At 42.9% G+C, this 22,733-nt stretch overlaps 1 protein-coding gene across 3 annotated transcripts in view; it reads right to left on the bottom strand.

The window, feature by feature from the left end:
* LOC140398408 (uncharacterized) overlaps window positions 1–22,733 on the bottom strand; it is a 68,393-nt gene that overhangs the window by 26,580 nt on the left and 19,080 nt on the right. For 2 of the 3 annotated variants that reach the window (XM_072487063.1, XM_072487065.1), the window contains 5 exons: window positions 20,455–20,610; window positions 18,090–18,140; window positions 15,345–15,414; window positions 12,117–12,178; window positions 7,906–7,948 (listed from right to left, as the gene is read on the bottom strand). In XM_072487063.1, the coding sequence (XP_072343164.1) occupies window positions 7,906–7,948; window positions 12,117–12,178; window positions 15,345–15,414; window positions 18,090–18,140; window positions 20,455–20,610 (382 nt within the window). The remainder of the gene's footprint in view (window positions 1–7,905; window positions 7,949–12,116; window positions 12,179–15,344; window positions 15,415–18,089; window positions 18,141–20,454; window positions 20,611–22,733) is intronic. The other variant, XM_072487064.1, reaches the window with a different exon arrangement.

Below are 22,733 nucleotides of genomic sequence, written 5' to 3'. Positions count from 1 at the left end.
AAATATATATCCTTTAACCTGATGTGATACAGTTCAAAGGTGCTAAGTCTCTTGGAAGTTTGAAGGAACATTTTAAGGAGTTATTTACAGTTGCAATATTTTCTGAGTTATCTTTGAAGTAAGGGGTGTTAAGAGATCCAATGTGTATTTAAGATGTTAAGTTGAGTTCATGGAATAAACAGTGTTTGTGGTTAAAAATCCACGTGCTCATAATTGTAATCCCACACCTAGGGAAAAAGCCGTGTGCTAGGAAAAGCAACAAATACATTAAAGAGAGAGGTTGGTTGAACTCCATCATACATTTTGGGGTTCTGAACACGCCTTGCCCATAACAATTGGGGGCTGGAGGGGGTTAAAAGTCTATCTATTGGATTGGCTTTTGTCAACTTAAAGACAGTGAAGAATTGTTGCTTTTCCGGTGTGGTATTTTAGTTTAAGTGGGGAGAGTGTTGTGAACAATGGCTCTTTCAGAGGCTCAGAAGTTTTTGGGGGTGGAGAATGTTACACGCAGTACTTTACGGACAGAAACGAAAAGCAGACTGTTAGATTTGGCAAGAACATTGCAGTTAACATTACCTGACAAAATGCGAAAAGATGAGGTAATTATGGCGGTGGTTAAGCATTTAAAGTTGCCTGAGATAGAGTTTGACTCATTGGAAATGGCAAAAATTCAGTTGCAAATTACACAAATGGAACATGAGGAAGAATTAAAGCGGCTGGCATATGAGAGTGAGAGAGAGGAATAAGAAAGAGGAAGAGGAAAAAGAAAAAGAGAGAGAAAAGGAGAGAGAAAAAAGGAGAAAAGAATAGCCCTAGCAGAACAAAAATAAAAAGAAAGGGAGATACAGATCAGGGAAAAAGATAAAGAGAGGGAGTTGGAACTTCAGAAAATGGCCGTGAAACATGACCATCAGTTAAAATTGGCAGACGTAAAGGGAAACGTACAGTTGGATGATAGTGATGAGGATAGTGAGAAAGAGCGTCATAGTCGAAGGCTTGGTGGGAATCTACTTAAAGGTTTGATGAGAAGGAGGTGGAAGCCTTTTTGAGAAGGTAGCTACCTACTCATTTGAGAAGGTAGCTAAACAAATGAAATGGCCACAGGACATGTGGGTGTTACTGATTCAAACAAAGCTGATAGGTAGAGCTAGTGAAGTGTTTGCATCACTACCGGAGGAGGTATCTGGAAATAATAAGGAGGTGAAGAAATCCATCTTAAGTGCATATGAGCTAGTGCCTGAAGCTTACAGACAAAGGTTTAGAAATTTAAGGAAATAATTTGGTCAAACATACATGGAGTTTGAAAGGCTCCAACAGAGTAATTTTGATAGGTGGATAAGGGCTTTGAAAATAGACCAAACGTATGAAGCTCTCAGACAAATTATACTTTTGGAGGAGTTTGAAAATTCAATTCCTGATGTAGTGAGAACTCATGTGGAAGAACAGAGAGTTAAAACTGTGAGAGTAGCAGCGGAAATGGCAGATGATTATGAATTAGTTCTTAAATCAAAGATTGGTTTCTGACATCAGTTTCAGCCGGTGAGGGATAGAAACTGGGGACATGAGAAATACTCAAGTGGTCAAAGTAAAGGTGATCTGATGGGAGACAATAAAGAGAATGTACCTCAGATTAAAAAGGAAATCCAGGTGGGTGGAAAAGAAATGAAAAGTTTCAGATGTTTTCACTGTAATAAACTAGGCCATGTAAAGTCACAGTGCTGGTGGTTGAAGAAAAGCACTGGGAAGGCTGATGTGGTAAAACAGGATAAGACAGTGGGGTTTGTGAGAGCGGTAAAGGAAAGCCCAAGGGAAGCAAAGGAGGTGCAAACGATTGTACAGCCTGTTCAAGAAGTAATTGTTAAGAAGGTGCCAGATGTATTTAAAGAATTTACTTGTGTGGGTAAAATTTACTCATGTGTATTAGGAGGAGCAGGTAAAGAAGTCACAATTTTAAAAAATACAGGGGCTAGTCAATCTTTAATGGTAAGAGATGAGGAATTTTGTAGTTTGGGAAGAATGCTGCCAGAAAAGGTGGTGATATGTGGAATTCGGGGTGAGAGGAGTAGCATTCCATTATATAAGTTAAGGATGGAAAGTCCAGTGAAGAGTGGTGAAGTGGTAGTAGGAGTAATAGAGAAACTATCTTGTCCAGGAATACAGTTTATCTTGGGTAATGATATAGCTGGATCGCAAGTGGGAGTGATGCCTACTGTGGTGGATAAGCCAGTGGAAAATCAGACAACTGAAATGTTGAAGGACGAATATCCTGGGATTTTTCCGGATTGTGTAGTAACAAGGTCGCAAAGTCACAGGTTAAGACAGGAGGAGAAATCAAAGAGTGAAGATGAAGTTGAAGTGCAATTAGCAGAAACGATTTTTGATCAGATGGTTGAAAAAGAACAAGGACAGGTGGAGGATGAGGCGGATATTTTTAGTTCAGGAAAATTGGCGGAGTTACAACAGAAAGATGTAGAAATAAAACGGATATATCAGAAAGCATATACGGAAGAGGCATCTGAGAGTATACCAGAGTGTTATTACTGTAAAAATGATGTCTTGATGAGAAAATGGAGACCTGTACATATGCAGGCGGATGTAAAGTGGGCAGAAGATCATCAAGTAGTATTGCCGGTAGGGTATAGAAAGGAGGTGTTGCGAGTTGCACATGAGGTACCAGTGGGAGGTCATTTGGGAATAAGGAAAACTCAAGCTAAAATCCAGAAACATTTTTATTGGCCTGGACTACATAAAGATGTAGTTAAATTTTGTCAATCATGTCACACATGTCAAGTGATAGGGAAACCTCAAGCAGTGATAAAACCAGCGCCCTTAATACCCATTCCAGCATTTGGGGAACCTTTTACAAGGGTCCTAATCGATTGTGTAGGACCGCTTCCTAAAACAAAAAGTGGGAATCAATATCTTTTGACTGTAATGGATGTGTCTACTAGGTTTCCAGAGACCATTCCAGTACGTAATATTACAGCTAAAAGGATTGTGGAGGAATTACTGAAATTCTTTACTAGATATGGACTACCCACAGAAATTCAATCGGATCAAGGAACGAATTTTACTTCAAATTTATTCAAAGAAGTTATGGATAGCTTAGGAATAAAGCAATTTAAATCAACTGCGTACCATCCAGAATCGCAGGGAGCGTTAGAAAGGTGGCATCAGACATTAAAGACAATGTTGAGGGCGTATTGTCAAGATTATCCAGAGGATTGGGATAAAGGAATTCCATTCATATTTTTTGCAATTAGAGATGCACCAATGAGTCCACCAAATTTAGTCCTTTTGGACTAATTTTTGGTCATGAGGTAAGAGGACTACTTAAATTGATTCAGGAAAAATTGGTGGATGAGAAATCGGAAATTATACTATTGGATTACGTGTCAAATTTTAGGGAACGATTAAATAGAGCAGGTGAATTGGCGAGACAACATTTGAAAGTTGCACAAAATGTGATGAAACGGGTAGCGGACAAGAAATCCAAAGTTCGTAGTTTTGTCAGTGGGGATAAAGTTTTAGTGATGTTACCAGTGGTAGGTGAGCCTTTAAAAGCTAGGTTTTGTGGACCGTATCAGATTGAAAGGAGATTAAGTGAGGTGAATTATGTGGTAAAAACACCAGATAGAAGGAAGACTCACCGAGTTTGTCATGTGAATATGCTTAAAAGGTACTTTGAAAGGGAAGGAGATAAAAAGGAGGAGGTTTTAATGATTCTAACTCCAAGTGACGAACCAAATCCAGATGACTGTGAATTTGACAACCCTCAAATTAAATTGGAAAATGAGGATGTTCTTAAAAATTGGGATGAATTGTTAATTTACCTTCCAGAGGAAAAACGAACTGACCTGAAAGAGTTATTGATATCACATGGGCAAGTTTGTAGAGATAAATTGGGAAGTACTAAAATGGCTATACATGATGTAGATGTGGGAAATGCTGTTCCTATCAAACAACATCCATATAAACTTAATCCTTTAAAATTGGCACAGGTTAACAAAGAGATTGAGAGTATGCTTAAAAATGGCATAATTGAAGTGGGTTGCAGCCAATGGAGCTCACCCATACTGATGGTACCTAATCCAGACGGTACCCAATGGTTATGTGTAGACTATCAAAAGGTGAATGCAGTTCCAAGAGCGGACTCTTATCCTATCCCACGTTTGGAGGATTGCATTGAGAAAGTGGGACAATCTGCTTTTATTTCCAATTTCCAGACATGGAAAGAACATTTAAAACATCGTATGGAGTTCTTCGATCGACTTCAGGAGACGGGTTTGGTGATGAACCTAGCCGAAAGTGAATTTGGAGAAGCCCGAATCACTTTCCTTGAGGAGTTTCCGATACCCTCAAGACGAAGGGAGGCAATGCGATTTCTTAGCATGAGTGGATTTGATCGAACAGTTGCGCAAAATTGTGGCGGGATTACTTCACTGATGGAATTGCTGAAGAAACGTAAAAAATTTCAATGGACAGCGGACTTTCAACAGGCATTTGACTGCCGGAAAGCTGTGATCACCAATGTTCCTGTATTAGAGAATTGCAAGGGGCCCTCTGGTCAGATTGAACTAAAGTATCTGATTCTAAAGAGAGATGCCGAGGAGTAGAGGAGTGGATGAATCGTGCAGAGACTTTGTTCAAAGAGACTGTCAATCGAGAAGGATTTCAGTTGGAGGAAGAAGAACAAAGAGAAATGGACTATATTATTATACCTGTTTGCATGTGTTGTTTTTTTTTAAAAACGAAAAGGTATATTTACTGTGTACATTTCTTAGTGAATGGTGCAAAAGTGAAAAATGAAACCATCTTGGAATTGATGGTTTATTTTTTTTTCTTGGGGGGTGGTGTCATGCGAGGGTACCTTTAAGATATGGATGTTTAAGCAATGCACATTTCAGAAAACAGTGATGTCAGAGAGTGGGTGGGGCTGAGGTCAGCTCAGCCATTTTGCAGTTTAGTTTTGCAGGTTTTTTAGTTTCAGTTTAAAAAAGCAGTGTGTGTGTGTGTCTGTGTATGTCCAGAGAGCTGCAAGAAGACAGCATGGTGCTGGGGCTGAAATCAACCAAGCCAATATATCTCTGCCATTCCACAGAAAAAATATATCCTTTAACCTGATGTGATACTGTTTAAAGGTGTTAAGTCTCTTGGAAGTTTGAAGGAACATTTGAAGGAGTTATTTACTGTTGCAATATTTTCTGAGTTATCTTTGAAGTAAGGGGTGTTAAGAGATCCAATGTGTATTTAAGATGTTAAGTTGAGTTCATGGAATAAACAGTGTTTCATGGTTAAAAACCCACGTGTTCATAATTGTTATCCCACACCTAGGGAAAAAGCCGTGTGCTAGGAAAACCAACAAATACATTAAAGGGAGAGGTTGGTTGAACTCCAGCATACATTTTGGGGTTCTGAAAACACCTCGCCCATAACAATAGTAAAGGTAAAAGAAATGAAAAATGAAATGAAAATCGCTTGTCACAAGTAGGCTTCAAATGAAGTTACTGTGAAAAGCCCCTAGTCGCCACATTCTGGCACCTGTTCGAGGAGGCTGGTATGGGAATTGAACCGTGCAGCTGGCCTGCCTTGGTCTGCTTTAAAAGACAGCTCTTTAGCCCTCTGCTAAATCAGCCCAAGAGCTCAAAGAAATGAATGGCCATAAAAAGTAGAAAGCACTTCAGTATCAAATACAGAAAATCCGTACGAGTTGGCAACTCTGATTTACCAGTACTGCCAAAAAACCTGCCAGAGACATATTGACCACCATGTACCTAACATTAGGATCTGCCATGATCCTGATGGCAGATAAGGGGACCCACTTATGAACCAAAATTGCAGCACCTCGGACCCTTCCATCAAAGTGAAATAAGTGCTCACCCACCCCTTCCGCAGTCTGGTCTGATCTCTTATCCCCAACTGAGTCTCATGCAAAAACCCCACATCAGCACTTAGATTCCTTAGGTGAGCAAAAACTCTCAACATCTTCACTGGGCCACCCAACCCATTTACGTTCCAGGTGACCAACCAAATTCGAGGTCCCCACCCCTCCTCACAAATACACAAACTTAAACAAAACCCAAGGTCCAACCCCCCCCCCCCCCAAGCCCCAACCCTGCCAAACCTGTTCAATGGCTACAGTTCCTCCCCACATCTCATTCCCATTCGCTAGCCTTGTTTATTGCCAGCGGGGCAGTCTCTCTTCCCCCACCCTTCAGACAAAGAAAAAGACAATGCCCACCTCGGGGATAAAACAATCCTCATTAGTACAGTCCCCGTCATAAAAATCCCCCATCAACACCATGAACAGGAAAACAATTTTATCGACAAATATCAACAACCATGAACAAGATATCCCTATACCCTTCCTGGCCCACATACATCAAAGATTTTATACATTCAATTAGACCCAACTCCATGCTTTTTAATGGAAGTGTCCACTTCCTCCGATTCCTCAAAAGTAGTTGTTTTTGGAATCATATGTGACCCACAACCTTGCCAGCTTTACCACCCTGAACCGGACTCCTTTAAGGCTGCCCAGTTCCTCACCAGCTCAGCCCCCATGTCCTGGTAAATCATCACGCGCTTTTCTTCGCACTTCGACTCAGTGCTTTTAGCCCATTTCAGGATACTCTCCTTCTCCCTAAAACTGTGTAATCGGATAATGATCGCTCGAGGTGACTCGTTCAGCCAAGACTTCTTATGAAGTGTCCGATGAGCCCTGTCCAACTCCGGAGGGGACCCGTGATAGTCCTTGCCCACTTTCTTCCCAAACATCCACTATAGATATTTTGTGGGATTCAAGCCCTCCATTCCCCACAACTTGGAGGTTCCACCTCCTTGACTGATTTTCGAGATCATCGACCTTAACTTTCAATCTTTTATTCTCATCAGCCACCACTGTCATCTCGTCTTCCAACGATGCAAGCTGGTCACCTTGCCTCATCAATACCATCACCACACCCTCCAGCACTTCGCCGTGGTTCTTTACTGCTTCGGCGGTCTTATCAAGTTTCACCTGGATGGGGCCCAGTGCTTCCTCAATTAATTCTCGTAGACTATCCAACACCAACTTCTCGTGCTTACTGAAATGTTTGTTAAACCCCTTTCCGAGCACACCGGAGAGAGCATGACTACTATAATCAGGGCAGCCGTCATCGACAACACTGCCGACGCCATTTTCTCTGCATGAAGTCCGCTGAAGAATTACCCTCTGTAGATTCCTTGTTTCCTTTTCTGTTTGGTACGTGTTTGGTGCGGGAACCCTGTATTACGATCCAGAATGCTTTCCTGCGAAAATCTCCCGAAACCTTGGGCAAAAAGGCCTTAAAAACACGGATCCTGGTCGGAGCTACCTAGTGAACGGCCTCCCCTCACATGCCACCACCAGAAGTCCCACTTAACGTGAACAGTTGCTACCTCCCTTCATTTGCTACAGGCACCTGGCAGTGTGGGCCTCCCCCTGATATGCAGTTAAGATTAAGTAACAACTCTTTGCGAGAGCCTCAGTGATGACCTGGACTTAATGTTTAAAAAATTTTAATGTCCAAATATTGGGTGGGTTGCTCGATTCCAAGGTTTTACACCCCACAAGTAAAAATCAGGTTCATTTAGCATTTTTAAAATTACATTTTTAATATTGAAATTCACAATACAACAGCAGGAAATTACTATACAGGCAAATTGGCAACTCCGTATCCATCACTTTGAGAAAAGCATGGAAGCAGCACAGGGCGGATTTAATAAATTAAAAATGAATTGCCTCTACATTTAGAAGTAGAAAACATTTAAAGATAGCCAATATTTCCAAATCTGATGTCGTAATTAAACACTGTACAAATAAATTGACAAATTATTTTTGCTTATTAAAAACATGTTAAAAACACGCGTTACGGCATAACTGACCTTTTGTATTCTTGCAGATGTATTTACGTGAATGACCATTTCCCTGCAAAATATCCCAAAAAAACAATGAATTTGTTGTCAGGAAATAGAAGTAGTTTTAAGTGATCTATATTTGGATTGTTAAATATTATAAATAAGATATAGATTTGAGTGAGTTCAATTTAGTGTTTTTGAGTAAGAGATGATAAAACTAGTTAGATTCATGTTAGACAAAGGTTATTGCACATATGGAGATTTTTGGATTCAGTTCAAACTGCGTTTCTATTGTGATGGGGGTGTTTACGATGGGAAAAGTAAACATGAGCTAGGGGAAAGAATGAGATGCTGATTAGCAACCAGGGGTCATTTTAGGGAGAAGACTTTTTAAGTTTTAGTGTTTAACTGGATCCAGGCAGTTGGAGATATGAAGCTAGAGAGGGAACAGCTCTCGGCTCTGCTGGAAGTAGGAAAGCTATACAATGGAGTAATGGGCATAAAAGCAAGCTCCAGAGAAGCTAAAGTTAGTTCTAGAAACTAGAAGTTTCCAGGATGTTTGAAGTTAAAGGAACAAAGAGGAACTGCCATTGGAACAGGGTACTGGTCACTGAAGCTAAAGACAGAGTTGGAAGAGCAAACCTGGGGGAAGTTGGCTAAGGAAAAGCCAGACAAAACATGCGAGTATGGTTAAACCTGTGAGCAAGTTAACGATATTGTTGATCGGAGAGCAGGTGAAGTTGATACAGCAAGTGGTAACTCATGGTATGAAGTGGAAAGCGAACATCGCTTCTGCCATAAAATGTGTCCACTGTTATGAAACACAAGGCGAACATCAGGAGCAGATTGACAAACAGATATTCTCCCCTGCAGGGAAGAGGAATATCTGAACGGTTGCTTATCCCAACGTGGAAGAAGCTCTGCTAATGTGGTTCACAGCAAGCTTGAGTGGAGGTCCCATCTCCCATCCAATCCTGCAGGAAAGGAGAGTCGCCCAAGCAAAGAAGCTGGGCCATATGATGTTTACCTGCAGTGACAATGGCTGGGCTGATTTGATTTGAGACATATTATGGCATAATTTTCCATTTGGCGAGAGGGCAGCAGTTACAGCAGCAAGACAAATGATTGGTTCCAAAATGGCCTTGCCCACAGTTTGAATGAGTATGCACTGCGAGGCATATTTAATGTGGTTGAAACTGGACAGTTGTACTGTCTTTGCCAGATTCCTCTTTGATGTTTAACGGTGAAACATGCAGCGGTGGACAGTGGAGCAAAGGACATGTCACTGCTATGGTCTGCACCAATATGGTTGGCACCAAAAATCTGATGTTTTTTGTGATAAGAAAGTCTGTGAATCCACGTTGCTTCGCAGATGTCAAGTCATTACCCATGCAGTACGAGGCTAACAAAACCAGCTGGATGACCTCCAGCATTTTTGAGCATGCATCTGGTAAGTGGGCAAAATGTAACAACAAAAAAAGATAGGCTTCACCCTGTTGGCTTCAAGAGCGTGAAATGTTGTTCTTGCCTCCCAAGACCACAGCTAAGCTCTAGCCAATGGATTGGGGTGATTAGGGACCTGAAAACCCATTACTGACCATAGGTGATCTCTCACGTTATCAAGGTCATCGATAAGAAACCGGAGTTCAATCCAACTGTACTCGAGGCTACATCATGATGAAAAAGACATGGAAGATAGTGACAGAAGTCACAACTTCCAACTGTTTCCAACAGGCTGGGTTCAAACAAGTTACAACTGCACAACCAACTTGATGATGAGGCAGTTTTCACTCGGCTGCGGGAGGTCAGCATGGAAATTCCAACAGGGGCAACCATGAGAACTTACGTGGAGGTGGACAATGCCATGTCACACAACAAACCTGACAGATGGTGCAATTGTAGATGTGGTATGTACATATGACAAGGAGGCCATTGAGCCTGAAGAGTCCAATGAATGCCCACCCGCTCACCTGCCTGTTTCCCTAGTAGATGCAGCAACGATCATAGAGATGCTCCAGGATTTTGCCCTGCAGCAGTAAAACCCTGAAAACCTGTATGACTGCATTGAAGACATGGTACTGTAATCACATACGTCCTAAAACACAACACACTCAGCAGAAAAAGATTACGGAGATTTTCTAGAACAAATTCCCAGCCTTTTTCAATGCAAAGTCCTGGCCTTTTGCAAATTCAGGCCATTGTAAGACGTGAAAAAATTGAATAAATACTTTCACACATTTACTGCTTCCCTGTGTTTTAATTTGGCATCTGAATCTATTTTTTTGGCCAAAATCACGTATGTAGGCATATCAAGTTACACTGCGACACATCCATGTGAGAATGGGGCTTCCTCAGCAACCATGAAGTTCCACTTAACATGAATTTGGAGGTGGATCCTTGTGATTAGACTCATTTAAGGTTTTATATTTAAACTTTCAATGTCAAGAATATATTTTGTCTCCTCAAAAGCTAGCAATGTATTGTAGGTTAAATACTAGTATGGACATCAATATGGCTCATAATATAAAGTTTGGAATGGTGGAGTTTATGATTTTGCATTTCAGTGCAACAAATATTTTGCTTTCATGAAAGCCGATTGATGTAACTCATTATCAACTGCACCAATATGCTTCTCTCTTTCATGAACTTTAATTGATTCCATTAAGTAAATTATGAATGCAAATTTATAGCATCAAAAGCTTTGTCTTCATGCATTTTCAGCTGACCGAAGAATTACAGATGGCCTGAAGGGATCATGATCAGATTTATTGAAGTGATTCAAAAGACACAAGGAACAAAAGTAATCTTCAGAATCATTGAGGCTTAGCTTTTGTATTGAAGATTTATACTATAGGCCTAGAGTTTGCTAAGTGATGAAAGAATTGCTTTTGCTATTCACCTTTATACAACTACCCGGGGACTTTAACAGACTTGACAGTGGAGACTTCTAGTCAGCTGGCATCTGTTTGAATGTGCTCCCCTCTACAAGGGATCTACAGAGTATGTGCCCAGGAGAAACAGCAGGCCGGCTCTTTAACAAATCAAAGAATGCTCAGCACACAGACTGCAAAGCATTTAAATTATTCTACAGGATTGGGTCAAACACGTGGGATTAAGTGAAAAAAAACCCAGAAAACTAATATTTTAATTTTTAAATAATTCTGCAATATTAATTTTCTTTTTGAAGCAATGAGACCGCACATTTGTAAACATTTTCCAGGGCCAACAATGTTGTTCAGCATTAATTTTCACTCACTACATTGTTAAAACCTCCGTTACTCAACGTTACACAACCCCTAACTTTCCCATTTGTCTTTAGAGTAAGAATAGTGGATGTTCACACCATTACAGTGAGTTTGTGGTAGATTTCATTGGCAAACACTGCAACTGCCCATCCTGCTCTGGAGCAGGGTATTGCTGACCATATCTTAAGGATTTTCCCATTTAATTGGGCATGTGTGGATGCTGGAAATTATACCCAATAATTTTTTATTTTAAAATAAATAAATTTAGAGTATCCAATTCATTTTTTCCAATTAAGGGGCAATTTTAGCGTGGCCAATCCACCTAGCCTGCACATCTTTTGGGTTGTGGGGGCAAAACCCACGCAAACATGGGGAGAATGTGCAAGCTCCACACGGACAGTGACCCAGAGCCGGGATCGAACCTGGGACCTTGGCGCAGTGAGGCAGCAGGGCTAACCTACTGCGTGACCGTGCTGCCCAGTTATACCCAATAATAATGGCAGGTGCTGGCATCCTCCCTGGTGTTAGTAGAGTAAAGCTGGGCTATTATCTCAGTAAAATTAAAACAATTACTAAAAGTTTCAACACTAGCTGTTACTCAGATTAATAGAGCAGAAAGTTTACAATGTAAAATAAGAAATTGTGCAGCTCTAAAACAAGGACTTAACAGCCCAGCATGCTGTCTTTTAGAACTATTATTATAAGGATGCTAATCAGGCAACTATATTCTACCTTATTCAGAAAAACCTCCTGGTCTTAAAATCATAGGTTTCATTAAAATGTTCATTGTTTTATTAAGCCACACAAACTATAAAAAGCAGAAAGTGACTCATCAACTCAGCTTTGTTCAGAGCTCCCTGAATTGCTGTTCTGACCTAGATCACAGTAACTTCATTGAAGCCTACTTGGACAATAAGCAATTATTATTATCATTTGCATCATAGTCAGATTATACATCTCAGATTTAAACATATATACACATGCAAAACTCACCTCAGTTTTTCTATTGGCGTTCAGTAATTTAATGCCCCTTTTTGCAAAATATGCCAGCAAATCTTTGTAGCAGTTAAGGGCTGAAAAACCTCTTTTGTGGGAATCCATGCAAAATCTTTAACAAATGTCAGAATATATATAAAATCTAAACAACTTTTAGGTATAGGTTTTGGATCTGTTGTAGCATTGCTCAGGGAAGATGTATTCTAAAAGGTGGGATTGTGTTGGGAATAAAGGAACTGTTGGCTAAAATAAAGAAACGGATGGAAAAGGAATTAAATGGCATAGAGAACTCATAAGAAGAATTATAATTGTAAAATGTTAATTGGAACTTCATTTGTAATTGTAGAAGTTTATGTACAAAGGAGATTGAAGACTTTTTTTAAAAAGTGAAATATACAAAGCATTCATGAAAATTCTACAATTGGAAAAAGCATTTCCCGAGTCCACAACCACCGCCTACCTGGAAGGACTGGAACAGGAGGAATGTGACACACCATCACCAACAAAGTTTACTCTAAGCCACACACTATCTCAACTTAGGACATGTATCATAGATTCTGGAACACTCCGCTTAACAGTATTATGGAAAAACCTTCATGTTGACTGCAGCAATTTCAAGAAGGCAATTCATCAACCCTTTCTTACGGGCAACTAGACACAGCAATAAACTCTGACCTTACAAGCACCAATATCCCAAAGACAAATAATGAAACAAATAAGTATTATTATTTTACAAAAAAATGAAAAGATTTAATCAACAAAGCCAAAAAACAATTAGGACGGGATTCTCCCAAATCAGCGAGATGGCCTGACGCCGGCGTAAAAAACGGCACGAACCACCCGGAAGTTGCGGAATTCTCTGCACTTCCAGGGGCTAGGCCGGGGCTGGAGGGGTTGGCGGCGCGCCAGCCGAAGGGCCGGTGTGAGTTAGCGCATGCGCAGAACCGCTGGTGTGGTTCAGCACAAGCGCAGACCAGCCGGCGTGTTCTGCCGCATGCGCGGGGGGGGGGGGGGGGGGGGGGGGGGGGGGGGGGTCTTCTCCCCGCCGGCCATGGCGGAGCCCTACAGGGGCCGGCGCGGAAGGAAGAAGTGCCCCCACGACACAGGCCTCCGACTGGCATGGCATGACCCCCGCCTCGCCCGAAAACCGGCCCTGGATAATTCGGCAGCCTGCGTCGGAGTGGTGGGGCGGGATTCACGCCCCCCCCCCCCCCCCACCCTGGGGATTCTCTGACCTGTGTTTGCTGACAAATTGCAGTTTTCCCAATATTCTTTCCTAATATTTTAGCTTCTGGCAGCCATTGCAGCTATTTTGGGATTCAGGTTTTCACCAGCTTCATGTTTAGAGATAAGCGAATTTATTTTTATTTATTTATTTTCTGAAATTTTTTTTTATTAAGGTATTTGAAAATTGTTATAAAAATAACATAGACAATGACATCAACATGGTATAATAAAAATGTCCCCCCCCCATCTCAATCTTCACACACCCCAACCATACAACAACAATCCTGCCCTCCCCTCCCCCCTTTGGAATTCTGCTTCTGCTGACATTTTAATTTTCCCTGAGAATGTCGACAAACGGCTGCCACCTCCGGGTGAACCCCCTCTTAAGGAGAACTTTATTTTCTCGAGACTGAGAAACCCAGCCACGTCACTAACCCAGGTCTCTACACTCGGGGGCTTCGAGTCTCTCCACATTAACAAGATCCGTCTCCGGGCTACGAGGGAGGCAAAGGCCAAGAAGTCAGCCTCTTTTGCCCCATGAACCCCCAGCTCTTCCGACACTCCAAAGATCGCTGCCTCCGGACTCGGCACCACCGTGTTTTAGCACCATGGACATTGCCTGAGCAAAACCCTCCAAGCTTCAGGCATGTCCAAAACACGTGGACATGATTTGCTGGGCTTTTCGTGCACACCTATCTTCTACCCCGAAAAACCTGCTCATCCTAGCCGCTGTCATGTGTGCCCGGTGGACTACCTTAAATTGTATCAGGATGTATTAACCCTGCTTAGGGCATCCGCCCATAGACTCTATCTCTCCACCTAGCTCGTCCTCCCACTTGCCCTTAAGCTCCTCCACCGGAGTTTCCTCCGCCTCCGAAAGCTCCTGGTAAATATCTGAAACCTTCCCCTTTCCCACCCAGGTACTGGAGACTACTCTATCCTGTATCCCCCGTGGCGGCTGCAGAGGAAAGACCGGCACCTGTTTTCTCAGGAAGTCTCGCACCTGCAAATACCTAAACCTGTTCCCTGCTGGAAATTCAAATTTATCCTCCAAGGCTTTCAAGCTGGGAAAGCTCCCATCTATAAATAGATCCCCCATCCTTCTAACTCCTGCCTTTTGCCAACTCCGGAACCGACCATCTAGCCAACCCGGTACAAACGTATGATTATTTTAAATCGGGGTCCAAACCGAGGCTCCCTCCACTCTCTTATATCTCCTCCATTGCCCCCAGATTCTCAGAGCCGCCACCATCACCGGACTTGTGGAGTATCGGGGCGGCGAGAACGGAAGAGGTGCTGTTATCAGTGCTCCCAAACTGGTGTCTTTGCGTGACTCCGCCTCCATCTGACCCCTCCCCCACTACCCACTTCCTAATCATGGCTAATATTAGCCGCCCAGTAGTAATTGCAGAAGTTCGGCAGCGCCAACCCACCCTCCCCCCGATTGCGCTCCAGCAACACATTCTTCACTCGCGGGGTTTTACCCACCCACACAAAGCCCGAAATAACCTTATTCACCCGCTTGAAAAAGGCCTTTGGGATGAAGATGGGGAGGCACTGAAAGACAAACAGAAATCTGGGGAGGACCGTCATTTTCACGATCTGTACCCTCCCCGCCAGTGATAGCGGGAGCATGTCCCATCTCTTAAAGTCCCCTTCCATTTGTTCTACCAACTGGGATAGGTTTAACTTGTGCAGTGCCTCCCATTCCCGGGCCTCCTGGATTCCCAGATATCAAAAGCTCTTTCCTACCATTCTAAGCGGCAGCCCTCCCAGTCTCTTCTCCTGTCCTCTTGCCTGGATCGCGAACATCTCGATAAGCGATTTTATAATGGACACACTTACACGCACTGTCTTCCCCACACAAGTGGTAGTTTTAAGCAATTACAGATTGACAGACACAGGACTATAGCGGAGTTTGTGCAATTACGCTAATTTTCAAAATTAAAATGTATTAAATTATACAGTGTAAAACACACGTGCAATTAGAAAGGATACCATCAAGATATAGGATTTTCACTCCCCAGGAACGCGCATTGTCCAAAATGCTGTTGGTACCAGCACATTCCTGGAAGAGAAGAGGGCATTTTGCAGTTTTGTTGTTCAGTTTTTGCAGATGAAAATCATTTATCATCCCATGATATTTCATCTATTCCTCTAATTATACATCCTAGAATCCTCTAACTCTCCATCCTTTAATTCAATTCAGTTTTCTTACTGCTGCCCACACACAGCTGTCAGTTTCATTGAGCTACCCATCAATGCCTCTCGCGTCCTGTAGTTTTTAAACTTTATTTCTCTCTTTTCTAATAACCTTGCATTTGTCATAACACTTTTTATTTCCAGTTAAGGGGAAATTTGGCGTGGCCAATCCACCTACTCTGCACATCTTTGGGTTGTGGGGATGAAACCCCGCAGACATGGGGAGAATGTGCAAACTCCACATGGACAGTGACCCGGAGCCGGGATTGAACCCGGGTCCTCGGCGTAACGAGCAGCAGTGCTAGCCACTGTGCCGCCCCTCATTTGTCATACCATAAGCACAGTTTTTGTTTTAAAAAACATTTTATTAAGATATTATAAGTACAGCTTTGCTGTGTTGATAGAACCCACTATATCTACCGTCAATACTCCAGCCAGTTTATTAGCAAAATTGTCAAATGCAAGCTTAGGATTTACTTCTTCAGAGCAATTCTGTAAAGAAATTAAAAGTGGATTCTATTTTATAATCTTGTGGAAAATTAGCAGTCTTTTTAGGATTTAAGAATGTGAAAAGTTAAGGATAAGACCAACTAGTCCAATGAAGTTCATCCTGCCACTGCCCAAATTTGTTCACTTTTTGTATTGTTTCTTTGAAAATTATAAATATCTGACCACTCTACCACAGAATTCCTACAGTGCAGAAGGAGGCCATTCAGCCCATCGAGACTGCACCGACTGTCTGAAAGAGAACCCTACCTAGGCCAACTCCCCGACCTATCCCTGTAATGGGCAGTATGGTGGCACAGCGGTTAGCACCAGAGACCCGGGTTCAATTCCGGCCTTGAGTGACTGTATGGAGTTTGCATGTTCTCCCAATGTCTGTGTGGGTTTCCTCTGGGTTCTCAGTTTTCTTTCCACAGTCCAAAGATAAGGCCCTTATAGGGATAGGTTGGGGGCAATGGCCTAGGTAGGGTCGGTGGGTTTCAGAGGGTCGGTGCAGATCTGATGAGCCAAATGGCCTCCTTCTGCACTGTAGGGATTCTGTAACCCCACCTAATCTGCACATTTTTGGACTGTGTGAGGAAACAGGAGCAATCGGGGGAAATCCACACAGGCATAGGGAGAAAGTGAACACTTCACACAGACAGTAACCCAAGGCTAGAATTGAACTCGGGTCCCTGGCTGTGAGGCAGCAGTGCTAATCACTGAGCCACCCCAGTTTATTTCAAATGTTTTGGAATTCTTGGGGGGGGGGGGAACAAAAAAGGGAGATAACTATTTTCAAAACTTATTTTAATTCATTTGTGCCATTTAGTCCTACTTTTCCTACCCACACTGAAGTTGTGTTTACTTTATTTCACTTATTTGTTTTAAATACCTAGATGTGGATCCCCCCCATAACTCCTGCTTTTGAGCTTCTCTATTTTATCTTCAAACGGCAGTCACTGTGGACAAATGCAAGATTGAGAAAAGTGAAGAGAAATAAATAGTGGGAGCGTAAACTAAAAGCTCTGAACTACAGGACAAAAGAAAGAGATCTGGAAAATTAATTAGATTATAGAACGTGTAGCTAAAGGGGTATAGCACATACCAGGGATCATAAAGGCTCTTTACAAGACACTGTACAATCACAGAATCAGAATCACAGAATAATACAGCGCAGTAGAGGCCCTGTGGCCCGTCGAGTCTGCACTGACGGATGAAAAACATCTGACCTGCCTATCTAATCCCATTTGCCAGCACTTGGCCCATAGCCTTGAATATTATGACGTGCCAAGTGCTCATCCAGATATTTTTTTAAAGGATGTTAGGCAACCTGTCTCTACCACCATCCCAGGCAGTGCATTCCAGACCGTCACCACCCTTTGGGTAAAAATCGTTTTCCTCAAATCCCCCCTAAATCTCCTGCACTTCCCCTTGAACTTGTGTCCTCTCGTAACTGACCCTTTAACTAAGGGAAACAGCTGCTCCCTATCCACTCCTCTCATGACCTTGTACACCTCAATCAAGTCGCCCTTCAGTATTCTCTGCTCCAGCGAAAACAACCCAAGCCGATCCAACCTCTCTTCATAACTTAATGTTCCATCCCAGGCAACACCCTGGTGAATCGCCTCTGCACCCCCTCCAGTGCAATCACATCTTTCCTATCATGTGATATATAGATATATATCTCCAAACAGTGAACACAAAGGAGTCTAAACACAACTAGGTTCATTAGATTCACCGACTCAATGCAAATTAAGTGGCTCCCCATAATTTAGAAGTTCCTGAGCAGATCTCGGGACAAATTAGCCTATGGAGTCTCTAGATACGAAGCGGATATTTGTCTATTTACTAAAAGTCCAAACATGACAGCTTTCTGCTAAATCAGCAAAGATCAGCTAACTCAGAGGCCAAAGATCGAATTTGGGGCCTTTAAATTGATGATGCTCTGCACCAGAACTCATGCACCAAGTCACAAACAGCTTTTGCAAATTAAATGGAAATATTCTAAAATCTGGTTTTAACAATTTATTGAATGTTGACAAAATAGTTTCTTACATTGTTCCTGATCACTGTTTCAAGTAGCCGCTTTCCTCTGCTTATCTGCATCTGAAAGAGAGATTAGTTACAACACTAGATTAATAATTCAGAACAGCAAACTTCTTGAGGGATAAGCTTCCTTGACAGAAAACTAACTGATGACACCTTCCCTTAACTGAAGCCTCACTGCCTGGCTATACCTTCACCACTTGCACCATCTGGTGGCAGTGTATCTCTCATCAACAAATCACATTGAGGTTCCACCTACTCCTCTGATTCTTTCTCTTCTTTTCAGCATCTCACATTGTTGTCTTCTTTTGCCTATGATTTGAAAGTCTTCCTCTCTAACATTCAGCCAGTACTATAAAAATTCTCAACAAGCTTTCTTCACTACTTTCTTCCCTCAGCCTTGGCACTGAATATCACATTCTTGGTGATTTTAACCTCCACCTCAGTTCATCATGTTTGCTTTCTGCTGCCTGAAGTTCCTTTCTATCCTCTGTCTCCTAGTGAACTACCCAGCCCACATTCTCAGGCAACACTCTTGACCTTGCTATCTCATGTAGCCTGGCTATTACCATCGTGTCAATCATAGATACGGTGATTTCTGATCATTCTCCTCTCCCCAACTCAATTCTACTTCCTTTTGTGTCAGTCCCTGGGAAAAACTCTCAATTCACTCATAATTCCACTTTCAAAATCCCATCTGTCTAGCCTTTAACTCTCCTCACCGCAGCTGTCCATCTGCTCGACTACACTCATCTCCCCTTTGATTCCCTAAACCCCATGAAAACAATTACTTTCTCTCACACTGGCTTTTCCCATTATGGCCCTCATCGCCCATCCCTCAAGTCCAAGGAAAACAGAATTAAACGGATATTGCTGAGAACTGATTTAGTAATTTAATGTCACATCTGGCTAGACCACAATAAAGCCCCATCAGAGCCAGCTCGTGTTGCCAAAACTTCTCCCTACGCCAGGATGAAAGAAAATGAAAGACTTCTCTTCTTGCTGCAAAACACCTTCTTCAACCCTTGCCCATCTCTTCCATCCCCATCTCCAACAAGTTCAAGGTGCTCATTACGAAGTCTTACAACACCAGGTTAAAGTCCAACAGGTTTGTTTCGATGTCACTAGCTTTCGGAGCGCTGCTCCTTCCTCAGGTGAATGAAGAGGTATGTTCCAGAAACACATATATAGACAAATTCAAAGATGCCAAACAATGCTTGGAATGCGACCATTAGCAGGTGATTAAATCTTTACAGATCCAGAGATGGGGTAACCCCAGGTTAAAGAGGTGTGAATTACATCAAGCCAGGACAGTTGGTAGGATTTCGCAGGCCAGATGGTGGGGGATGAATGTAATGTGACATGAATTACATTCATCCCCCATCATCTGGCCTGCAAAATCCTACCAACTGTCCTGGCTTGATGTAATTCACACCTCTTTAACCTGGGGTTACCCCATCTCTGGATCTGTAAAGATTTAATCACCTGCTAATGGTCGCATTCCAAGCATTGTTTGGCATCTTTGAATTTGTCTATATATGTGTTTCTGGAACATACCTCTTCATTCACCTGAGGAAGGAGCAGCGCTCCGAAAGCTAGTGACATCGAAACAAACCTGTTGGACTTTAACCTGGTGTTGTAAGACTTCGTACTATGCTCACCCCAGTCCAACGCCGGCATCTCCACATCATTAAAATTGAGAGCATCCAATCAGTTGTCTCTGTCACTTGTTTCCCTTCTTAGTTCACCAGCCAAAATGACCTCTAAAAGGTTCCCTCCTCCCCACATCCTTAACTTGAATTTTTCACATGTTTACCCCCTATATCCCTGGTTAAGCAATGCCGGAAGTTTAAAATGGCCATCTTGTTTTCAAATCCCTCCCTCCTGTTCTGTAATCTCTCCAGACCACAACCCTCCAAGATCTCTGCAATCCTCCAACTCTGGCCTCTTGAGCACCTCTGATTTTATTTTAATCGTTCCATTCATGGCTGTGCCTTCAACTGTTAAGATCCCAAGCTCCGCCATTCGGTCCAAATACCTGTCTTTGCTTCTTTAAGATGTTCCTTAAAATGTAACTTCTTTAATAGAGCTTTGGTCAAATGACCTAACATATCCTATTGTAGCTTGGTGCCAAAAGCACTGCTATGAAGGTAACACTTTTCTGCCCTGCTTTGGAAGCCCTGAGCTAACCTGTTGCCCGAGCACTAAACTCACCCAAACGAATTGCAAATTGCTCGAATTAGCACCAGGTGGGTCTAAAACACGATTCTTGGCCCAGTGAACAACATCAAATTGCAAATGTGCACTTTTATTTTGTGGAGCAACAAAACATATATATGTAAAATTTATCATTTCTGCTGGTTTGTTCACTTACTATCTGATCATCTCTAGGATTGGCAGATTGAGGGGTACCAACTTGGTTGTTTTTCAAATGTTCTCTGTTTGGAATAGGTGCTAAATTAGCCAATTTACTTCCTTTGTTGTTGGAAATCACATAACTCACTTCTTTACTGAGAAAGCTTTCTATTGTCTGAAATTCAAAGAAAAAACATTCATGCTATGAGGGAAAATATTAATGACAAATTTGTAACCTTATATAAAACAAAAACATTGATCATTATTGAATATAATTCCCCACAAAACACAGAAGTCCAGATAAATGACTTTACATTTGTTTTGAACATTGCTTCATAGAAAGACTAAAAAATATTGTACTATACTCCCTATTTATTAGGCTCAGTGAAGATATCTCAATGATAAATGAGAAAGTGAAAAGCAACTGGTGCTCATGGAGCTGTATCTCAGCAAGCCAGTGTCTTCAGGAAATAGGAAGAGAAAAAGCTTTCAAAATTGTAAAGAGCACTTGGGATCACATCACTCAACAGCTGCAGACAGATTTGTCTGCTAAATCACTGAATAACAAGTGCAGACATACTGCAAAACCTTTTATCTCCTTACCCCTCCATTATCAGAGTCGAATTCTGGCTCCCATACTGCTTTTTTCAACAATTCAAAATAACTTAACAGACCGGGTAACACACCTTGCCACTGTCTGGTTTGTATTCCTAGGTACTTTCTGGACAAACCTGTTTTGCAATTGAGGAAGTCACACATTTCAGTCCTTCAGCCACTATATTCAGAATTGTTAATGCCAACAAATATCAAAACTTCTTGCTTCAGGCTTGTTATCGTTGCAATATGTTAACAAATAAGAGATAGTGTGATGCTTGATCAATAGCTCCAGAAGCGAGACTGGATGACAATTGAAGGCTTTATTGGACTAGATGTTTCCCCCAGCAGCGCAGGTACAGAATGCAGCTGCTAGGGAGACACAGACTCTTATACTCTGCCTTACTGGGCGGAACCAGCAGGCAGACCTCACCAATGATCTTCCTGTCTCAGGTACCTCCCACACCAATGATCTTACAGCCTCACCCTAGGTACTGTAATACCCCTAATACAGACTATCCCATTCACCCCCTGTTAAAAAAAAAGAGAGTCCGGCGGGGGTGGTGGTCTCGCGTCATATAGTGGTAGAGGTTATGGTGGTACCTGTCGGTGGTACAGTGTTTTGCCTTATTGCATGTCACAACTATTTACAGTATTCATTTTACATGTACATATCAGAATGAAACAATTAGTCGATCGGGGGCCCTGGTCGTCCTCTGTGATCGTCGCAGTTTCGGCGGTGATGCAGGTGCCGACTCGGGCATCTGAGATTCCGGGAGCATGACTTTGGCTTCTTCGGTAGCTTCATCACCCCTGGGTGGGACCAGTGGAAGAACCGATCCACCGGGAAATGGGGCAGCCGTGGGGTGCGCCGGTGGGAGGGAGGGTGGGGGGGGATCCAGCGGGCACCAGGTCTCGTAGGGAGATCGTATCCTGCCGGCCGTCGGGGTACGCCACGTAGGCGTACTGAGGGTTAGTGTGAAGGAGGAGCGTGAAGGAGGTGGACCCTCTCTACCAATGGGTCAGACTTGTGCGCCCGCACGCGTTTGCAGAGCAGAATGGGTCCAGGACCTGCCAGCCAGGTCGGGAGAGAGGTCCCGGAGGAGGACTTCCTAGAGAAGACAAGGAGACGTTCATGAGGTGTTTAGTTTGTCGTGGTACACAACAGTGATCGGATGGAGTGAAGTGCATCGGGAAGGACCTCCTGCCAGCGGGAGACTGGGAGATTCCTGGACGTAGGGGCAGTAGGACGGTCTTCCAGACCATTCCGTTTTTCCCTCTCTACCTGTCCGTTTCCCCGGGGGTTATAACTGGTTGTCCTGCTCGAGGCGATGCCCTTGCTGAGCAGGAATTGACGCAATCGTCGCTCACGAAGGAGGACCCCCTATCACTTGTGTATGTAGGCAGGGAAATCGAACAGGGTAAAGATACTGTGGAGGGCTTTTATGACGGTGGCTGCGGTCATGTCGGGGCAGGAGATGGCGAATGGGAACCGGGAGTACTCGTCAATCACATTCAGGAAGTACGTGTTGCGGTCGGTGGAGGGGAGGGGCCCTTTGAAGTCCATACTGAGGCGTTCAAAGGGACGGGAAGCCTTTATCAGGTGCACTTTCTCTGGCCTGGAGAAGTGCGGCTTGCACTCCGCGCAGATTTGGCAGTTCCTGGTGGCAGTCCTGACCTCCTCGAGGGAGTAGGGTAGGTTGC

The sequence above is a fragment of the Scyliorhinus torazame genome, chromosome 21 (assembly GCF_047496885.1).
Source record: "Scyliorhinus torazame isolate Kashiwa2021f chromosome 21, sScyTor2.1, whole genome shotgun sequence".
Lineage (NCBI taxonomy): Eukaryota > Metazoa > Chordata > Chondrichthyes > Carcharhiniformes > Scyliorhinidae > Scyliorhinus > Scyliorhinus torazame.
This window is presented reverse-complemented; position numbering and strand designations above follow the sequence as displayed.